The sequence below is a fragment of the Marmota monax genome, unplaced genomic scaffold (genome assembly GCF_021218885.2).
Source record: "Marmota monax isolate L192 unplaced genomic scaffold, Marmota_monax_Labrador192_F-V1.1 WCK01_AAM20220418_F8-fsc00109, whole genome shotgun sequence".
In the NCBI taxonomy this organism is placed as follows: Eukaryota; Metazoa; Chordata; class Mammalia; order Rodentia; family Sciuridae; genus Marmota; species Marmota monax.
In genome coordinates, this window is record NW_026695229.1 from 2,618,446 (window position 1) to 2,639,803 (window position 21,358).

General features: G+C 46.4%; 2 protein-coding genes across 3 annotated transcripts; both read left to right on the forward strand.

The window, feature by feature from the left end:
• The first annotated feature begins 440 nt into the window (after nucleotides 1-440).
• Nucleotides 441-8,341, forward strand: Polm (DNA polymerase mu). 2 transcript variants are annotated; one of them, XM_046437882.2, is made up of 11 exons: nucleotides 441-789; nucleotides 1,976-2,156; nucleotides 2,861-2,959; nucleotides 3,090-3,260; nucleotides 3,957-4,028; nucleotides 5,134-5,254; nucleotides 6,870-7,092; nucleotides 7,233-7,335; nucleotides 7,437-7,682; nucleotides 7,755-7,838; nucleotides 8,121-8,341. In XM_046437882.2, exons 1-11 carry the CDS (start codon nucleotides 602-604, stop codon nucleotides 8,205-8,207), a joined length of 1,575 nt encoding a protein of 524 aa, XP_046293838.1. In that variant the 5' UTR covers nucleotides 441-601; the 3' UTR covers nucleotides 8,208-8,341. The 2 variants fall into 2 exon arrangements, with proteins under 2 accessions (XP_046293838.1, XP_046293839.1); XM_046437883.2 differs by having other exon boundaries at nucleotides 443-789; nucleotides 6,960-7,092.
• A 9,701-nt stretch (nucleotides 8,342-18,042) lies between these two features.
• On the forward strand, nucleotides 18,043-20,857 carry Pgam2 (phosphoglycerate mutase 2). The gene is made up of 3 exons (XM_046437886.2): nucleotides 18,043-18,934; nucleotides 19,037-19,217; nucleotides 20,658-20,857. The coding sequence occupies exons 1-3, from the start codon at nucleotides 18,521-18,523 to the stop codon at nucleotides 20,822-20,824; spliced, it is 762 nt and encodes a 253-aa protein (XP_046293842.1). The 5' UTR covers nucleotides 18,043-18,520; the 3' UTR covers nucleotides 20,825-20,857.
• Nucleotides 20,858-21,358: the final 501 nt, after the last annotated feature.

The window sequence follows — 21,358 nt, forward strand, 5'->3', positions numbered from 1 at the left end:
AATGTTTGATCCATGTGGAATTTATTTGGTGTTAAGCAGTGAGGGAGAGCGCCAATTTCCACTTTTCCAAGTGGCGCCAGTTGTCTCAACATCATTCCGCTAGAAAACTTTCCGCTGCTACCTCACGAGCACACGTGGACCCTGCAGGCGGCACGGTCCTGAAGTCCCACCCATCCGGGGCACACGTGGGTCCGGAGCCCTGCCCAGCCCCGCCCACTCCGAGAACAAGGTCCCTCTCCAGAAAAGGATAAGGCTCACGCTTCCGGTTGCGGCGAGCCTCCCCGCCCCTTGGCCTGCAAAGCAAATCGGGACCTTCCGGGAGGGTAATTTAAATAGAAGGCGTGCCCTCGGTGGTTATTTGCATAGAGGCGGGGCCTCTGGAACGGAACTCTGGACCGCCACAGGGCTCCTACCAGACTTAAGGGCGAATTCCATGGGGACCCCATTTACATAGGGCGGGGCCTTCTGTGGCGCCACTTCCTCCTCCAGCCAGCTTTAGCCTGCTTTCCTTCTGTTGTCGCCCACTTTCCTTCATTTTCGCTCTCTTTCCTTACGGATATCGGCCCCTTTTCTTCCTCTCATAGCCCGCGTAGGTGTCCAGATGCTCCCGAAACGGCGGCGAGTGCGGGTCGGCTGTCCCGGTGGTGCTGTCACTTCCTCCACTTCGCCCTTAGTGCTCTTTCCCGGCGTCGCCATCTACCTGGCTGAACCGCGCATGGGCCGTAGCCGCCGGGCCTTTCTCACACGCCTGGCGCTGTCGAAGGGCTTCCGTGTCCTCGAAGTCTACAGGTGTGCCTACCTCTGCGTGGGGCACTGCGAAGATCTGATGTTGGTGTGGGGCCGGCTAAGCAGGCTTTTTCGCTGGGCCCGTTCAGAGACCCAGGTGACACATAGCATGCTCCTGCGGGGCGGCTGCACCTGCGTTATTGGATTCCAAATTATCTGTGGCTCTTTGGTCAAGTAATCTTTCTTGAAAGGGATTTTTAAAAATTTTTAGGTACTGGGTATTGAATCCAAGGGCCCTTTACTGCAGAGCTACATCCCCAGCCCTTTTTATTTTTATTTTTTTAAAGATAGGGTCTTGCTAAGTTGCAGAGGCTGGCCTTGAACTTTTGATCCTCCTGTGCCAGCTTTCCCAGTCACTCAGATTACAGGCATAGAGCCACAATCCCAGCAAAGTTGCTATTAAGATTGCTAGGAATGTTCCACAGGATTATTGACAATCAAGCCAGAGGCTTTTCAAAGAGCCATTCAGGGGAGAGGTAATTACAAGTAGTATTTGCCCACGTGCCCTAGAAGCCACATTGAGCCATCCTGAAACCTTGAACCTGGAATATAACTGGCGCTCTCATAGGGAGGCAATCAAGACAGTGCCCAGAGAGAGTAGTTTTGAGATGGGGAAGCTAAGTGGACTTGGGACCAGTGCTTCCCAAAGCTTTTATTTACTATTTTGTATTTAAACATCTCCAGGGAAGGATAGTGCACCAGACCCGCTCACACAGTGCACATGATGCAACTTTTACAATAGCTCTACCAGGTAGTAGTTATTTCTGTTTTATAGAGGAGGATGAAGGGAGACTAGACTTGCCCAAGGGCACACAGCAAGTTCTCAGGGCTGGGGTTCAGACAAAAGTATGCACTGTCCGGCATCTGTGCTTAAATCCTAGCTCTTAAATAAAGACCATGTGGTGCCAGACCATAAGGCATTCCTTTCTCTGAGGTTGAGAAGGATACAGGCAAGTCAACACAAAGCCAGGTTGGCTTGTGAGCATAACTGGAGCAGAAAACCTCAATATAAGAGCGGTGGAAATTTTCATACACCAGGAGGGGCTTGAGAAGGCTTTCTGGAAGAGGTGGCATTTGAAGAATGAAAGGCAGTCACCATGCAGAGGGGACAGCAACAATAAAAGCTTAAAGGTATGGAGCCAAACAGGAAGGTCAATGGATTTCACAGTCCTCCTCTGCCTTTGCCCAGCTCCGAGGTGACACATGTGGTGATGGAACAGACCTCAGTGAAGGAGGCCATCTGCTGGCAGAAGCACATGGCTGCTGCTCTCCCGTGCTGTCCCCACCCAGCTCTGCTGGACATCAGCTGGTTCACAGAAAGCATGGCAGCTGGGCAGCCTGTCCCTGTGGAGGACCGGCATCGCCTGGAGGTAAGACAGTTCAGGCCTAACTCAGTTGGGATAGGTGATGCGCAGCAGCAGTGCCCCAGTGCCCTCCAGAGGGCTCTGCTCAGATCACCTGGGGTGCCTGAGAATCAGCAGAGAAGCCATGGCAAGAGCTGGGGCTGGACCATCCCAGCTTCTGTCCTCACCACTTGAGGTTCACTTATGTTTAGCTTCTTCATGCCTTCCAAAGTGGGGCAGCCCCTGCAGCTGGGGCTTCACTTCTTCCTCAATGAGTAATTGGGATGATCCATGGATTGGTAGGAGCCTATCCTTGGGACTCTAGAGAGCTAGATTGCTTGTACTCAAATCCTGGCTCTACCTGTGAGCCATGAGGGAGGAGGCATGCTCCCTAACCTTGAAACTTTAGTGTCCCCAGCCCACTTGATTGTGAGGATTTGGGGAGGCAGGAAAAGTGCACTGTGAGGATTAACAGATTATTGCTACTACTCTGGTCTGAAGAGCCTTGTCCTCAGTTTGTTCTGCAATGTAGTCTGTCTGTCCCTCCATATAGGGCTCTGAACCACCAAGACCCATTGCTGTGTCTCCCTCTGCCCATGCCTGTAGTTCACTACCTCTGTCCTGTGAACTCTAGAGGGCCCAAGGTGAATGCTCAGGAGAGTCAGGACTCTGATTGCTGCCTGTTTCTGTCAGCCCTGAAGCCTCATGATCTGTGCATTGCCCTTCTGCAGGTGGTTGAGCCCAGGAATGAGCCCCCAAGCCTAGTGTGGGTGTCGATTTATGCCTGCCAGCGTCCCACACCCCTCACACACCACAATACCATCCTCTCGGTGAGTCATGTCTGTGAGAAATTTTTAGCTTTCAGGGGACAGGGACATGGGTACAGCTGGATGGTAGCTGGTAGATTGAAGCAAAGTGTCCTGCCCACTCTGCCCCTTAACCAAGGGCCTCTCCCTGCAGGAGGCCTTGGAGACTCTGGCAGAGGCAGCAGGCTTCGAAGGCAGTGAGGGCCGCCTCCTTTCCTTCCGCAGAGCAGCCTCTGTGCTCAGGGCCCTTCCTTGCCCTGTCACTTCCCTGAGTCAGCTGCAGGGGTTGCCCCACTTTGGAGAACATTCTTCCAGGGTTGTCCAGGTAGGTGTCTGCCATGTGTAGCCAGGTGAGTAGGTGGGGTGGGGAGGCCCTGGGGCCCAGTGAAACAGCCACGAGTCCTGGTATTTCAGACCCCAATGTGGAGAGACAAACATGCACAAAGATGCTGCTCCAAGACCACCACAGCCCACCTTTAGCACAGATCCCTTGTGAGTCACTTACCTCCCTCAGAGTGCCTGAGAGGACTCGATAAAGGGAGCTTCTGGCATTGGTGTCATTGTCATTTGTCCCAAACTGCCCAGGGTGGGGGAAGAGAGCAACCAAGTGTAAGTTTTTGAAAACCCACATGTTAAGCTGCCCTTCTGTGCACTTTCACTGTGAGAGCACAAAGTAAACAAAAGATGCTTTTAGATAAACTGATACATGTTTTTAAAAAGAAAATGTTTATAGATCCTGGAGCTATTTTATCTGAGAGATGACCAGTATTACCTGGGACCTAAGCTGTTGTAACTCTAACCTCAAGGAGCTTTGAAGCTAGAGCCCCATCTCATCCCCCAGTTGTGTGGCAGCAGCTTTTGTCACTGCCCTGGGCACACTGTCCATTGCCAAGTCCCACTGTATCCTCATATCACAAAGCCCCTGTCTGTAGGGTGTGGAAAGGACCCCCAGCCCCTACCCTGACTGCTGTTCTCTTTCCGGTTCCTGTGGCTCAGTGTTTTGCTTTGTCTCCTCCCCCAGGAACTGCTGGAGCATGGAGCATGTGAGGAGGTGGAGAGAATTCGTTGCTCAGAGAGGTACCAAACCATGAAGGTGCGCAGGGAACTTGACAAGGGTGCACAGCACTGTCCAAAGCACTTACAAGGGAGGCAAGCAGGGGTGGCTGATCCAGCTCTGGGGTCAGAGAAGGTCTTACTGAGGAAATGGCAGCTAAGCAGACACCTGATATGCTCTGGCCACCAAATGAAGACAGGCAGAAGCCTGTTTTGAGCATGGGGAGTTTTCTAGATCACTGAGAGCACCATCTGTTTTATTAGACTGTTTTTGACAGACTAATTTTAAGCATATTAGCACACTGAACAAACTATAACCTATTCTTGGGTGCTATAGGACCCAAGTTGTGTGTAGTAGGGCTGCCACTTTACACTGTGCTTTCTGTGATCTTGTGTGTTACTTTTTCTATACTGTGGGCCCACCTGTCTCCATGGTGCATCTTCCCCCTGTGCCTGCTCACTGCTAACCTGGTAGGGAGGCACCTCCAACACTTCTGGATACCTCAGTTTATCTTCTCAGACATTCCAAAATTCCTGGGAAGAGTCTGAGTGCTTGGCCCAGTGGCAGGTGAAGTGCTTGGCCCAGGGTCCTCTGAACTGGTCCATGTTCAGACCCTCTCCACTCCATCCCTTTGTGTATGGGTGAGAGCAGCACCCACCATCCTGATGTTCTGGAGGCTTGAGTAAACCCAGCTAGCCTATCCAGTACATTTGCTGAAGCCACTCTCTCATTTATTAACTCCATGTTGTTTTTGCTGTTTCTTGAAGAGAACCATAGACATAAGTTCCAGCTGCTGTAAGTGGGAGAGGCATGGTTTTCCCAGTGAACCAAGAGATGTATTAAGATGACTCTTGGTTCTGTTGGAAGCACAGGCTGGACCTATGTTTTAGTAGAGGGGTGAGGAAATAGCTTACCAAGGTCTTTCCTCAGCTTTCAGCAACTGGGCAGCAAAGCCCCCAACATACTGCCTCTCCTGGGGCTTCTGCCATGGTGTGTGAGTTCACTCCTCTGTGTTAATGGGCTGGGCAGGCCAGACACTGGGTTTGAGTCTTCAGCCCATGATCTTGGGCATGAAGGCAACACCTCAGGTGCATCTTCCTGTGGGTGCTTTGTTCCTGTTCCAACTGTTCCTTCCTCTACATAGCTCTTCACCCAAATCTTTGGGGTTGGGGTGAAGACTGCCAACCGCTGGTACCAGGAAGGGCTGCGAACCCTGGATGACCTCCGAGGACAACCTCAGAAACTGACCAAGCAGCAGAAAGCAGGTGAGTCCCCCAGAGAGGACTGGCCTTGGGCTTCCACAAAGTCATTTGGATCTGGAAAGTTCTGTACACTGAAGCCCTCATACTGGCACTGGATGTACTGATTGCATGAGTGGCAGAGGTGGGTGGTGCAAAGGGGTCCTGGTATCAGGTACGTGGACTTCTTGGAATTTCTCTACCTGAAGTCAGATTCTGCTGTGGCTCTTTTAGTGAGCAGTTGTGGTCACAGCAGTGCTGTGACCTCTAGGACCCATGAGGCTCCCTCTGGTTAGGCTTGGACTTAGGTGAGGGACAGCCTGGGTCTTGACCCACCTATCCAGGATGTGCCTTGTGCATATGGGTCAGCTGAGTCCTGCCCACCATTTTCCAGGTATGTGACCATGGTCCCAAGACTAAACTCTCTGAATCTCAGTTACCTTTTCTGTGAAATGGGAGAAATGACAATGTGGAATGCCATAAACTCCTCTGTGATCCAGCAGGTGGCAGGTATTAAGCAGACACTCATTCGGCCTGTGTGTCCTGCCTGGTGCTGCCACCATACTGTCTGGACCTAGCCTGGTTGAGGGCTTTGCTAAAGGCACCATAACCAGCAGTATGCCCATTCCCCACCTCTTTGCACATCTCCCTGGGGCTCCAGCATAGTGCAGATGACAGTCAGAGAAACCTACTTTTTTTAACCTGTTCTCAGGACAAAGGTAGATAGTATTACCATCCATTGTTTACTAAGGACTTGTTCTGTGCTGGATGCTGCTGTTCTTCACATTTAAATCTTTCTTTAACTACATGTGGAAGGTACGATGATATCCCCTTGACAGGTGAGGAAATAGAAGCAGGCTAAAAGATGGGTTTCTATTGGTAGAGTTACCTTCTTCACACTTTTTTGCCACCTTTTTGTTGCATTTTATTTATGGGAAAACAGAAGGCTTAAAAGAAATATCTGCAGCCTGCTTGTGTCAACATCAGTACCCTTAGATTGAGTTCTATGAGATTTGTAAGGTGTTACCTTTGAGGGGAACTGGGTAAAGGGCACAGAGACCCCCCACCTCCCTCTCTCCCCCCTCCCCCTTTCCCCCTCCCCCTCCCTCCCTCCTTCCTTCCTTCCTTCTTCCCTCCCTTCCCTCCCTCTCTCCTTCCTTCCTCCCTCCCTTCCCTCCCTCCTTCCTTCCTCCCTTCCCTCTCTCCCTCCCTCCCTCCCTCCTTCCTTCCTTCCTTCCTTCCCTCCCTCCCTCTCTCTTTCCCTCATTCCCTGTCTCCCTCCCTCCCTCCCTCTCTCTCTCTCTTTGGGGGCGGTACTGGGGATTGAACTGAGGGGCACTTGACCGCTTGACCCATCCCCAACCCTATTTTGTATTTTATTTAGACACAGGGTCTCACTGAATTGCTTAGTGCTTTGCTTTTGCTGAGGCTGGCTTTGAACTTGCGTTCTTCTTGCCTCAGCCTCCCGAGTGCTCAGCCCAGCTGAGCATCTCTTTTAATTCCCATGAACTGCGTGTGAATCTACTAATTATCTCAAAATTAAAATTTAATATTTAAAAGGGGATAGTGTCATGCTTCTATTGGGATCACTCAGCTTCTGCCATAGCCTGTCCCTCCTCAGAGGCTTTTCCCTATCTCACAGCCACAGGGATGGGTGACTGCCTGATACTAGAGGATGGGGCTCTGTGGGGAATGCAGGCTGAGAGAGTCAGGAGGACTGTGCTGCCCACAGGGCTCCAGCATCACCAGGACTTAAGCACTCCAGTTGGACGGCCTGATGCTGAGGCTCTGCAGCAACTGGTAGAGACAGTCGTGGGCCAGGTCCTGCCTGGGGCCACTGTCACGCTGACTGGTGGCTTTCGAAGGTAAGGGGGTTTGACATACCCTTCTGGCTCACCTCCAGGACTCTCCCCAATGCAGTTGGGGACATTGAGGTGGCTTTCCCATTCACTGGGAGGGGCATGGCCCATAGCTGGAATGAGGGCTATGTCCTTATCCTTCTCAGGGGCAAGTTACAGGGCCATGATGTGGACTTCCTTATCACCCACCCTGAGGAGGGCCAGGAGGCAGGGTTGCTGCCGAGAGTGATGTGCCACCTGCAGAGCCAGGTGAGGGCTTCTGGTGCCTCTGCCCAAGAATTGACTGCTACCTGGCCTTCTGTTCTCCTAGTACCATGGTGGTGCCTGGCCACATCTGCCTTTCCCCACAGGGCCTTATCTTGTATCATCAGCACCAAGCCAGCTGCTTAGAGACCCCTACTCACCTTGTCCAGCGGAGCCATACCATGGATGCCTTTGAGAGGAGTTTCTGCATCTTCCGCCTGCCTCAACCCCCAGGAGCTGCCTTGGGGGGTGTCCTGAAGCCTTGCTCAGCGTGGAAAGCTGTGAGGGTAGATCTGGTGGTTGCTCCCATCAGCCAGTTCCCTTTTGCTCTGCTTGGCTGGACTGGCTCTCAGGTAGGTTGTGTGCTGCTGAGGCTGCCAGGGCTGAGGTGAGCCAACCATACTGAGGGCAGTTACTCCCCCCAGCTTTTTGAGCGGGAACTGCGCCGATTCAGCCGGAAAGAGAAGGGACTGTGTCTGAATAGCCATGGACTGTTTGACCCAGAGCAGGTATGTCAAGGATTAGGGTGGGAAACAACCCCCTAGCCTGCTTCCTGGATCACAGCCTGAAATGGCCCTAAATCTCTCCATCCTGGAACCCATGGTGCCCAGATCTTGGTCTTACCTCCCAGATCCTAGCCCTCCCCAAAAGGCATCTTGCCTTAGCACTGGGCTCTGCCTCCCCATCTAGCCTGTCTCCAGGGGAGCCATCCTGGCTGGGCACCCTGTGCATTGTGCAATGGTGCCACTGGGCATGGCCCCCAGCTTCTGAAGCCTCTGCTTCTGTTGCAGAAGACATTTTTCCATGTGGTTTCCGAAGAAGACATTTTCAGACACCTGGGCCTCAAGTACCTTCCCCCAGAGCAGAGAAATGCCTGATCCAGCCCATCTGCCCTCACTCCTCTTAGGAAACGGGGGGCTGCTGGACACTTTTGAATATCTCCAGGCAGAAGATACGCTGCCACGCCATATCCTCATCTCCAAGTGGAAGAGTCTTTACCTGTGGGAGCGTCTGTGAGGCGCGGCCTTCCTCACACTCCAGCCTTATAGCTGTGTGATCATGGTCAGCATTCAGCCTCCCCAGGCCTCAGGTTCCCACCTGGGTCAGGAAATCTGAGCAGTACTCAAGTCATGGAGCTGTGGCAGAGCCTGCAGTCCCAGTGCGGCAATTGAGGTGTGGTTGAATGTCTTCTATAGGGCACCCCACTCAGTTGCCCAGAAGAGAACCGTGTATCCCTGCCCTGCACTTGAGCCATGAGGTGGAAGCTGTAGTTCTTGCTCTTAGGAGTCCTCTGTGGAGGTTAAAATGGGTATGCTGCAATCACCTGGAATGAGTGAAGGTCCAAGTCACGAGAACTTCCAATGCTGGGATTTTGGCACTGCAGCCCCTACCCTGCTTCTGCCTTTAAGTCCTATACTCTCCCTACTTCAAAACAGGTCACACCCTGCCACTTCTTGCTCATAGTCCTGCGGCATTCCAAATCCCCAAATCCTCATGTGATCCCCTAGGGTTCTAGCATTTCTGCCACCCCTGCCAATCTCATCTGCACTCTTCTTTCAATACCCCCCGCCCCACCCCTCATTTGCTTCCTGTTTCACTGTTTCCTACTGATGTGCTCAGACCCCATGTCTCTGACTCCCTCCCCTTTCTAAGGCAGAAACACTGAAATGAGCTGGACACACAGGTGTCCTGTGTGTTCCCTGATCTCCTTCAGGGCCTTTGCCTTTGCCACTCTTCGCCTCCTTCAGGACTTGACTCAAGGTCATCTTGTCAGTCACAGCTTCCCAGACTACTCACCACATCACAAAGTGTTTTTTAAATTAACATGCAATAAAATGCTATCTTTTAAGGTTTGTTTTTAATGAGCTTTAACACAGGTATAGACTCTGCCATCTCAGGACCCAAAGGTCTGTCCCCCAAGCATTGCCTTATGCCATTGCATTATTGCCACATGTTCTTTATCCCAACTCACTCATTTTGTTCACTTATCTACAATTTTGCCCTCTCCAGAATCTCATAGAAGTGGAACCAAATTCTCCCTTTTACTTGCCTCTCTCTCATCATGCCTTTGAGATTCACTCAGGTTTTTGCATATATTGATAGTTTATTTTTATTTATTGCCACATAATATTACATTCATGGGGTGTTCCAGGATTTATCTGTTCAGCTACTGAAGAATGTTTAGATTGTTTCCAGGGTTTGGTGATTATGAATAGAGCTACTGTAGCCATGTGTATATAGATTAGTGGGTAACATACCTTTTCAGTTCTCTTGGGTAAATATGAAGGTATAGGAATATTGGGTTATATGAAAAGTATGTTTTTAAGAAAGAGCTAAATTGTTCAGAATGCCTGTCATTTTCCATTTTATCAGCAGTGTGAGCCACCCATATAAGTTAAACATTTCATAGTAGCAGTTACTGTGTATCTGTCAGCAATTGATAATTTTGGTTTTTATTTTAGCTGTTCTATGATAGGTCTGTAGCACTAATTAACTGCCTTCCTTTTTTTTTTTCCCCTTTCCCTTCCTTTCTGGGGATTGAAACCACGGGCTTGTGAAATAGTAAGCTCACACTCTGCCATTGAGCTATAATCCCAGCCCATTTATTATGGTGGGTTTTTTTTGGTGTGTGTGTGTGTGGCAGGACTAGGGTTTGATACCAGGGCCTTGCAAATGTTAGGCAAGCACTCTACTCTGGGCCACATCCCCATCAATACTTTTATTTATTTTTATGTGATGCTGAGGATTGAACCCAGTACCTCACACATGCTAGGTAAGCACTCTAACACTGAGCTACAACCCCAGCTCCCCATCCTTTTTTATTTTGGGATAAGGTCTCTAAGTTGCCCAGACTGCTTTGAAGTTTCAATCCTCTTACCTCTGTCTCCTGAGTATCTGGGATGAAGGCATGACCACCGTGCTCAGCTGTTATTTTTTTGTTTTTGTTTTAGGAGCAGTCTTTTATTTATTTATGTTTGCAGTCTTTTGTTTTTATACACTTTGACAAAGAGGTTTTCAGGAGGCAATCTTTTCAGTGGAAAATAGAGAACATGAAAATTTGCCTCCAGCTATCAGTAGCTGCTCTGTTCAGAGTCTGTCATCCCACTTGCTCAAGGAATGAAGTGGAGGGGTGTATTTCCCTTCCTTTCCTAGCTGATTTCAGTACTTTATCCTCCCAACACCTGTACTAGGGTTTGAACCCCAAGGGGTGCTTAACCACCGAGCCACATCCCTAGTCCTTTTTTATTTTTTATTTAGACAGGGTCTTACTGAGATGCTTAGGGCCTTGCTAAATTGTTGAGTCTGGCTTTGAACTCATGATCCTCCTGTAACTGGGGTTACAGGTCTGCCCTCGAATCCTACTGCTTCTTGATGGTATTCATGTGTTTTGTCATTTTCTGCCTAAGCATATATTCTGTGAAATCAAATCTGTTTTGTACTCTATGCCTAGATGTTATTGGTTTTATGTGCACATGCTCTCCATTCTTTTTCAAAAGCATGATATTGAATAGGAACTTTGGATTGTCATCTAATGGTCTATATTAAGGCCCAGCCTTTTCTGCACATCAGAAAAAGGCATGGCACTTGGTTCACACCTGTAATCCCAGGAACTCGGGAGATGAGGCAGAAGGATTGCAAGTTTGAGGTCTCAGATTTTTTAAAATGACAGGGATGTAACTCAGAGGTAGCACTCCCCTGGGTTTAGTTCCCCCGCAAAAAAAGGGGGAAAAAATGGCATGACATCCTGCCATACAGCCCTTATCTTCTTGCTGCCACTGCTTTCAGTGGAAGTTTAGATTGTTAATTTGAGATCTTTCTTTTTTCCTAATATAAGCACGTAATGCTTTAAATTTCCCTCTGAGCATTACTTTAGCTTCATCCTACAAATTTGATGTATTGTGGTTTTTTTGGTGGGGGAGATGGGTACTGGATATTGAACCCAGAGGCGCTTAACCACTGAACCACATCTCCAGCCCTTTCTATTTTTCATTTTGTGACATGGTCTCAGTAAGTTGCTTAGGACCTCACTAAATTGCTGAGGCTGGCTTTGGACTTGTGATTCTCCTGCCTCCACCACTCAAATTGCTGGGATTAAAGCTGTGTGTCACTGTGCCCACGGAGTATATTTTTATTTTTTATTCAATTGGAAATGTTTCCTTTTTTGGTGGGGGGAGGAGGGTACCAGGGATATTGGACCACATACTGAGCCCCATCCCCAGCCTTTGTTTGCATTTCATTTAGAGATTGTCTCGCTGAGTTGCTTAGTGCCTTGCTTTTGCTGAGGCTGGATTTGAACTTTCGATCCTCTGCCTCAGCCTCCTGAACCACTGGGATTACAGTGTGAGCCACCATGCCCAGCAAAAATGTTTTCTAGGGCTGGGGATGTGGCTCAAGCGGTAGCACGCTCGTCTGGCATGCGTGCGGCCTGGGTTCGATCCTCAGCACCACATACAAACAAAGATGTTGTGTCCGCCAATAACTAAAAAATAAATATTAAAAAAACTCAAAAAAAAGTGTGGGATAATATTAAAACAAATACACTTTGAAAAAAAAATGTTTTCTAATTCTTCTTGAGACTTTTTCCTTGATCCATGGAATATTTAGAAGAGTGTGTTCTGTTTCCAAGTGTTGGAAGGTTTTTCCCATTTATTTATATATATATATATATATATATATATATATATATATACACACACACATATATGTATATGTGTGTATATGTGTGTATATGTGTATATATGTGTGTATATGTGTATATATGTATGTGTATATGTGTACATATGTATGTGTATATATGTACATATGTGTGTATGTGTATATATGTATACATATGTGTATGTGTATATATGTATACATATGTGTGTATGTGTATATATGTACATATGTGTGTATGTGTATATATGTATACATATGTGTGTATGTGTATATATGTATGTATATATGTGTGTGTATATGTATATATATGTGCGTGTGTATATGTATATATGTATGTATGTGTATATACGTGTATATATGTATGTATGTATGTATATATGTATGTGTGTATATGTGTATATATATGTATATGTGTATATATGTATAGGTGTATATATATGTATAGGTGTGTATGTGTGTATATGTGTGTGTATGTGTTAATTGACACTATTGTTCACATCTATATCCTTATTTATTTTCTGTCTAGTGAATTACTAAGAGGAGACTTGATGTCTTTTTTTCTTTTTTTGGTATTGGGAATTGAACCCAGGGGCACTTTACCACTGAGCTACATCCCCAGAATTTTTTATTTTTTATTTTTGAGAGAAGGTCTTGCAAAGCTGGCCTTGAATTTGTGATTCTCCTGCTTCAGCCTCCTGAGTCACGTGGGATTATGGTGGGGTTATGGAAGTGACCATACCCAATCTGAAGTCTTAAACTATAATTGTAGATTCCTTCATTTCTCCTTTCAGTTATTTCATATTGTGATTCATGTACTTGGAAGCTCTGTTGTAGGAATTTTTATATCTTCTTAGTATCATTGTTATATAATGTCCTTTTATTCCTAATATATTTTCTTGTTCTGAAATCTACTTTGTTTTTTTTTTTTTTTTTTATTTTTTTTTTTTTTTTTTTTTTTTTTTTTTAAAGTGTAACTTCCCCCATGCGATTATTACATTTCTCTTTTTTATTTTTTTTTTAATGAGAGAGGGAGGGGGGGAGAGAGAGAGAGAGAATTTTTAATATTTATTTTTTAGTTTTCGGCGGACACAACATCTTTGTTTGTATGTGGTGCTGAGAATCGAACCCGGGCCTCACGCATGCCAGGAGAGCGCGCTACCGCTTGAGCCACATCCCCAGCCCCCTGAAATCTACTTTGATAGAAATATATCTGTTCCAGCTTTTGATTAGTGTTTGAGTGATATATCCTTTTCCTTCTAACCTACATAATTTTTGCCTTTTTTGGGGGGTGGGTAGGTACCAGGGATTGAACTCAGAAGCACTGAACCACTGAGCCACATCCCCAGTCCTATTTTCTATTTTATTTAGGGACAAGGTCTCACTGAGTTGCTTAGTACCTCGCTGTTGCTGAGGCTGGCTTTGAACTCTCGATCCTCCTGTCTCAGCCTCCCTAGCCCCTGGGATTACAGACATGTGCCACTGCACCTGGAAATATATTTTTGCCTTTTATTATTTGTTTTGGGGGTGAAATTGGACTCTGGGTCTTATGCATATTAAACATGTGCTCTACCACTTGGCTCTCAGCCTACCTTTTACTGTTTTTTGTTTGTTTGTTTGATTTTTGTTGTGCTGGGGATGGAATCTGGGAACTTGTGCATGCTAGGAAGGTACTCTATCACTGAACTATCCCACCACAATCACCTATCTGTCTTTTTCATGATAACCATCCTAGTGGATGTAAAGTGCTATTTTGTTGTGGTTTTGATTTATTTAATTAACCATTTTCTTAAATGATATAATGTTGAGCATCTTTTCCTGTACTTATTGGCTATTTATTCTTAGAATTGTCTCTTCATGTCCTTTGCCCATTTTGAACTGGGTTATTTCCCTGTTATTGTTGAGTTATAAGAGTTTTTTGTATTCTGAATACTAAACTTTTATCAGATAAATTATTTGCAGATATTTTCTCCCATTCTATGAGTTAACTTGTAACTTTCTTATGGTGTCTTTTTAAGCTCTAAAACTTTTAAATTAACCTGTGTTGGTTTTGTATACCTTTGACTTGGCTACTCAGGAGGCCAGGGCAGGAGGATCATTTGAACATATGAATTTGATAGCAGCCTGGGCAACAAAGCAAGTCTTTGTCTCAAATTAAAAAAAAAAAGGAAACAAACAATAATTATTATATTTGATGAAGTCCAATTTGTCTTTTTTTTCCCTTTGGTTGTTTTTTTTTTTAAAAAAATATCATTTTAAAGAATAATAACCATTGCTATGGTCATGAAGGTTACCTCCTAAATTTTTACTCTGATATTTAGGTTATTAATCCATTTTGAATTAATTTTTATATAGGTATATCGTAGGGATCCAATTTCATTGTTTTGCATGTGGATATCCAGTTGTCTCAGCACCATTTGTTAAAGAGATTATTCTTTCTCCATTGAATTCTTTGGCACTATTGTCAAAAATTCTTCAACTACTGTGTAAGATTTCTCCTTCCCACTGGGTTTTCAATTCTGTTCTACTAATCTATATGTCTCTCTGTCTTTTTTGTTTCTAATTTTACATTTCACACATCACCCAGTTTTTTTTTTAAACATATGTCTGTCTTATGCCAGTAGTACAGTGTCTTGATTTCTGTGGTTCTGTACAGAGTTTTAGAAATTGAGAAGTGTGAATCCTCTAACTTTATTCTTTTTCAAAAAAATGTTTTGGCCATTCTTTTTTTTTTAGAGAATTTTTTAATATTTATTTTTTTTAGTTTTCGGTGGACACAACATCTTTTATTTTATTTTTATATGGTGCCGAGGATCGAACCCAGCGCCCCGCTCATGCCAGAGGAGCGCACTACCGCTTGAGTCACATCCCCCGCCCATTTTGGCCATTCTGGGTTGCTAGATTTAGCTTTTCAATGTATGCAAAGAAGCCAGCTGGGACTAATAGAGATTGCACTGCATCAGTAGATCAATTTGGAGAGTATTACCAATTTTACTTAACAATATTGTCTTCTAATGCATAAACAGAGTGTCTTAATTTATTAAGACCTTCAGTTTTTTTTCAACAATATTTTATAGTTTTCAGAGTATTAAGTTTTACACATCATTTGTTAAATTTGTTTCTAAAGCCAGGCATGGTGCCATACACCTGTATTCCCAGCTATTTGAGAGGATGGGGCAGGAAGATAGCTTGAGCAATATAATGAGATCCCATCTCAAAAATAAAGAAGTATACACACACATGCACACACATGCATATTCCTAAGAATTTTATTCTTTTGATGATATATGAGGTGGAATCATTAATTTCATTTTCAGATTACTAAATACTAATGTATAGAAATAGTTGATTTTTGTATTCCTGCAAACTTGCTGAATTCATTAGTTCTAATATTCTTATAGTGGATTCCGTGGAATTTCCTTTCTAATCTGGATGTCTTTTAGTTCTGTTTCTTGCCTAATTGCCTTGGCTAGATCTCAGTACAAATTGAGTAGAAGTGGGGAGTACAGATCACCTTCTCTTGTTCCTCATCTCAGCTTTCATCATTAAGTATGGTATTAGCTGTTGGGTTTTTTTGTAGATGCCCTTTGTTTGGTTAAGGTTCCCTTCTATTACCAGTTTGTAAGTGTTTTTATTATGGCGGGGTTTTGAATTTTTTTGAAATTTTTTTTGTAGTTGTAGATGGACAGAATGCCATTATTTTATTTGTTTATTTTTATGTGGTACTAAGGATCAAACCCAGTGCTTCACACATGCTAAGCAAGTGCTCTGCCACTGAGCTACAGTCACAGCAGTGTTGGATTTTTTAAAATGTGCTTTCTGCATATATTGAGATGATTATGGTTTTTAAAAATTTTGTTGTTGGACAAAATATTCGTTTGATGAGTGCTGTATTCTGGGTCTGGAAGGTCCCTCAAAGGCCCATGTGTTAAATGCTTGATCCCAGGGTGGCCCTATTGGGAAATGGTGGAACCTTCAGTAGATGGAGCCTAGTGGAAGGTCTTCAGGTCATTGAGTGGTTGGTAATTATTTTAGTGCTTTCATTTGAAAAGGTATATTTTACCTTTATTCCTAGAAGCTATTTTTGCTAGATATAGAATTCTTGGATGACAGTTCATTTATTTCAACATTTAAAAACTGTTTTTACTTCTTTCTGGCTTCATGGTTTCTGTTGAAAAATCCAGCCTTTTAAAGAAGTTGTTCCCCTACAGAAAATTTATCATTGTTTTCTGGCTGATTTTAGGATTTTTCTTGTTTAGTTTTCAAAGTTTCATTATGACATATCTGGGCTTGGAGTTTTGTTTTATTATTGCTAATTTATTCTGTTAACTAAGCTGCTATTGCTGCTGTTTCTTCTTCTTTTGTTTTGTTTTGTTGTTCTGGAGATTTAACCCAGGGTGCTTTACTTCTGAGTTATACCCCAACCCCTTTTCACTGAGCTTTTTGATATGGAAGTTTATATCTTTTTTCAAACTAACATCAAGTTTATCCTTGTCATCTCCACTCTGATATTGAGCCTGTCCTAAGGATTTTAAGTTTTGGTTATTTGTATTTTTCAGTTCTAAAATTTCCCCTTCATAACTTGTTTCTTATCTTACAATTTCTTTTTTCATTCATTTTAAAAATATTTACCAATACTTTTTTTTTTTTTTTTTCAGTTTTGGCAATACTGGGGATTGAACCTAGGACACTCTTTATCACTGAGCTACATCCCATCCCCAGGCATTTTAAATTTAAAAAAATTTAAATTTGTAATCCACCTGTCTCACCTCCTGAGGAGGCCATGCGTTGCTGGGATTACAGGTATACACCACCAAACCCAGCTAGTATGTTTACCAATACTTTCTGAAGACTGGTTTAAGATAGTGCTTTATGTGACAGTTTGACAATTGACTCACCTCACTGAGAGCATCCTAATTGTCCTTTTTGTGCCATAGTGAGATTTCACTGATTTTGATACACTGGATAACTTTGGATTATATCCCGGGTATTTGAATATTATGTTGAGATGAGGGACCTTGTTTAAATCCTAAGCAGAATTTTGATTGTTTAAAGTTTAACTCTAGTTAAACTAGAGTTTTCTCAACTAGCCTGATTAGGCCTGTGTCTGCACTAGTCAGGCTTGGATCTGTAGCATACATCTGGGATCTGACCCCACATACACAGCTGGGCATTAAGCCTGGGAGCTCACATAGACTTACCCAATCATTCAGTCTCTCCCCCCCACAGGCTCTCTGTGGTAATTTACAGCTCTTCAGGGCCTCCCTTCCAAGGTCTCCAGCCAGAAATATAGAGCTTTTGCTTCCCAGCCTGCTACATAATTCCTCCATTGTGTCCAGGCCCACTGCAGGGGCAGAGGGTACAGCAGAGTTGCCCCATGCTCTGGGGGCTGTAGCTTCCCTCTCAGGGTTCAGATACCTGCTTGGTGGGCACAGACAGCCCTCACCATACCGCCATTGCCACCTCTATGAAGAAAGAGAAAAATGGAAATTCCCCAGACTCTCTAACTGTAGGGCTTCATTTCCTCCTTCCTAGACACATTCTCCAGGGGCCTTTCTGTCCACAGTAGGTATACATCCAGTTTCAAACTGCCTTCTAATCCAGGCTGAGCAATATTAGAAGAAAAAAGTAGTGACCTATTCCAATGAACTTTTGAGTGTGGTCTTTCTCATCTGCCTGCCCCTGCAGCTGATGGTCATGGTCAGCAGGGATTATAATGCAGGGCTGGAAAAGAGGGAAGGCCTGCCAGGGAGAAATCAGGACACCTGAGGAAGGCCCCCCATCACATACAACTAACCAGATTGAGCAGAGCAAAGCCACTGGTGGAACTTGGCAAACATATACCTACAACACAAGTATTGCAGACAGTGCACACAGGCACACAAGGAATAGATTTGTGCACACAATTTGCTGCACACACTTGATACGGATGTGTACTTGACTCGTACACTTAGACTCACAGACCTACATACAAGGGTGACACATGCACACATCCCTGGGCTTTTCTTGACACTGGTCCAGTTTCTTGAGACACAGGTTTGTCCCATTTAATTGAGAGGGGCTGGGGATGTACTCTAGAACATTTGCCTGGCATGTACAAGGCCCTGGAATTTGTTCCCCAGCACCACAGAGTGACCCATAAAGGGGCAGTGATGGATTGATGGGGCCGCAGAGTTCTGGCCTCAAGGATCCTCCCCCTGGAAAGCCAGCCCCCACTTGCTCCAGGCCTGACTTTTGCCCTTCACCCTGGCTCTGCTCAGCAGCCCCACCCAACCTGGGCCCTAGGCTGGTTATAGACACGTCAGCAGAGCTGGGTCAGGGGCTGGTGGTTATGTGAGGCTATTTTTAAGTCCAGCTCTGTGGCTGGCACTCCCACCCCCAGCCACTCTGCCACTACTGGCCACCTGCCGCCGCCTGTCCCGCTTGGAATGCTGATTGGCAGTTGGCTGGGATGGGGGTTGGGGACAGACCGTTATAAAGCTCAGGGTGCTAGGGAGGCAGCTGTCCCTTTCTGGAGCCCCTGTGTCTCCCTGCCACCATGGCTACCCACCGCCTAGTGATGGTCCGCCACGGTGAGAGCACATGGAACCAGGAAAACCGTTTCTGTGGCTGGTTTGATGCAGAGCTGAGTGAGAAAGGGACAGAGGAGGCCAAGCGTGGGGCCAAAGCCATCAAGGACGCCAACATGGAGTTTGATATCTGCTACACATCAGTGCTGAAGCGGGCCATCCGGACCCTCTGGACCATCCTGGATGGCACAGACCAGATGTGGCTGCCTGTGGTGCGCACTTGGCGCCTCAATGAGCGGCACTATGGGGGCCTCACAGGCCTCAACAAGGCAGAGACCGCCGCCAAGCACGGGGAGGAGCAGGTGAAAATCTGGAGGCGCTCCTTCGACACCCCGCCGCCCCCTATGGATGAGAAGCACCCCTACTATAATGCCATCAGCAAGGTGGGCTGCTGGGAAGATCCCTGGAAGGTCTGAGGTTGGGAACCTGGGTTGGAAACCAATTGCCCAGGGAGGGAACAGCAATGTCCCCGTTCCTCTCCCCAGGAACGTCGGTATGCAGGCCTGAAACCTGGGGAGCTGCCCACCTGTGAGAGTCTCAAGGACACCATTGCCCGGGCCCTGCCTTTCTGGAATGAGGAGATTGCCCCCCAGATCAAAGCTGGCAAGAGAGTGCTCATTGCAGCCCATGGGAATAGCCTACGGGGCATCGTCAAGCACCTGGAAGGTGAGGCCCACCCTCAGGAGGGTGTGGGGCAGACAGGTGGGGATGACAGTACCTTTCCTTTTGGCAGCTGAGCAGACGTGATTGAAAATAGAGGGCTGAGAAAACATTTTAAAGACCATTCTGTGACTTACTTCGTTTCTATACGTTCTGGGAAAGTTGTGGGTTTCATGGACACAGCACCCATTGGGCCAGCCTGCCTGGAGAGGTGGCACCCCCCCCTGCCCCACCATAGGAGCTTAAAAGAGGTGAGATAGGCTTGAAGGTGGCATCTTTCCCAAGGATACCCAGCTAGGAAAAGGGCCAGGACTCAGGGCACTTGGCTCCAAATCATTGCAGGGGAGCTAATGTGTGCAGGGCTCTGCTCTCTTGGGTTACCGTTCCCAAGAGAACCATGAAATTTGGTGCAGAGTTATTATTAGCTGTTATTATACCCACCCAGCCTCCAGGCATGTACTGTGGCTCCCACTAAAGAGCAAGGAAGGCTGGGTGCATTGGCAAATGCTGGTAATCCCAGCCACTTGGAAGGCTGAGGCAGGAGGATTCCAAGTTTGAAAAACAGCCTCAGCAACTTGGAGAGTCCCTAAGCAACTTAGTAAAACTCTCAAAAAATAAAAAAATAAAAAAAAAGGTTTGGGGAGGTGGTTACTCCCTGTCCCCCCCAAAAAGAGCAAGGAATGTTGACAAATGGGCCTTGAGATCTACGCAGGCAAGGGGAGGCTCCCAAGTGATGGTCTCTTCCACTAGTTCTTAGATGTCAGGACAGTCTAAATTAGCCTCTGAATGACCTTCAGGTGTGTTGAGATCATAGCAAAGGAGTGGGATGTACTCTAGATCTGTGGCTCCTATGTGCTGAAAAACCTCCCCCACCTACTCCTTCTGGGGGCTCCATAACCCCACATGCTTCAACCTGCACTAAAGGGAAGAGGCACCATGGTGTGATCAGGCACCAGGCGGGTGGGGGCGTTCCCAACTTCCCAGGGAACATTCTCTAGTCCTTCCACATGGTGGGGGTAGGGTGATGCCAATGCCAGATTGAATTGCTATTGGTGGTGGGTCCTGCAGCAGCAGGCAGGGTCAGGTTTCCACTCATTCCTCTGCTCAGAATTTAGAACCTAGAAATCAAATGGTTAGGATATCCTTCCGACCTTCAACTTCAGTCTGGCCAGTTCATATTGGGCTGAGGAAACAGTGGATAGCACCACCACAGGTCACAGCTGCTCACGGAGGATGAAGTTCATGTCTTGCCACTGGGCTATTTCTGTAGGCTGCTCAGTCTAGCTTAGTTCTGCCTTGACCTTTAGGTACATTTTTGTGGCCTTGATCTCAGGGCTGGGAGGATTAGTGCCAGGCAGCCCAGCTTGTTGGCCCCAAAAGGCCATGATGTCTGTTGTATGGAAAGGCTGTGGATAGAGAGGCTAAGGATGTTATTTTCTGGTCCAGGGATGTCGGACCAGGCCATCATGGATCTGAACCTGCCCACTGGGATCCCCATCGTGTATGAGCTGGACCAGGCACTGAAGCCCACCAAGCCCATGCGGTTCCTGGGAGATGAGGAGACAGTGCGGAAGGCCATGGAAGCTGTGGCCGCACAGGGAAAGGCTAAGTGAGGGTGGGTATGGCAATAAAGACAACTCTCTGCATATTGCCTTGAGTTCAACATGGCCAGGTATGGCAGGGTCATGGCCTACTCAGCTCACCCCATTAGCTGTGTTGACCCCAGAGACCAGTACAGCTATTCCTGGAGCCTACATCACCCAGGCACAGGAGCCTAGTGCCCAGACCTGGCTATTGGGGCTGAACCAGGGCAGTGACTACCTGTACTCCAAAGAAACCCTCAAGCTTTAAAGCCACTTGGTAACCATGTTCTTGAATTAGGGTATTTTAGGGAGAGGAGCCTAAGTGACCCAGCCCTCCCCAAAGGAAGCACAGGACAATATTTCTTGGCGAGCTTCCTTTAGAGAACAAGTGGTTCTCTACTATCTAAGCCCCACCTCCTGGTGAGCACAGACAAGCCCATGGGGCCTCACAGCTTGCAACAGGCCAGATTCATAAGGTTGCCATGGCCTGCTATCTTTATAGTAGAATGGGAGGAAGCCTAAGTAAGGGACAGGCAGGATTGGCACTGGGGAACATCAGGCTTG

What these genes read in the sequence shown, in the direction of transcription:
- Polm (XM_046437882.2), top strand. Translation starts at nt 602, where the DNA reads ATGCTCCCGAAACGGCGGCGAGTGCGGGTCGGCTGTCCCGGTGGTGCT. An exon ending in ACCACAATACCATCCTCTCG is followed by an intron (nt 2,960 to 3,089) that starts GTGAGTCATGTC and finishes CTCTCCCTGCAG; the next exon opens with GAGGCCTTGGAGACTCTGGC. An exon ending in GACCAAGCAGCAGAAAGCAG is followed by an intron (nt 5,255 to 6,869) that starts GTGAGTCCCCCA and finishes CCTATCTCACAG; the next exon opens with CCACAGGGATGGGTGACTGC.
- Pgam2 (XM_046437886.2), top strand. Translation starts at nt 18,521, where the DNA reads ATGGCTACCCACCGCCTAGTGATGGTCCGCCACGGTGAGAGCACATGG. An exon ending in ACTATAATGCCATCAGCAAG is followed by an intron (nt 18,935 to 19,036) that starts GTGGGCTGCTGG and finishes TCCTCTCCCCAG; the next exon opens with GAACGTCGGTATGCAGGCCT. An exon ending in CATCGTCAAGCACCTGGAAG is followed by an intron (nt 19,218 to 20,657) that starts GTGAGGCCCACC and finishes TTTCTGGTCCAG; the next exon opens with GGATGTCGGACCAGGCCATC.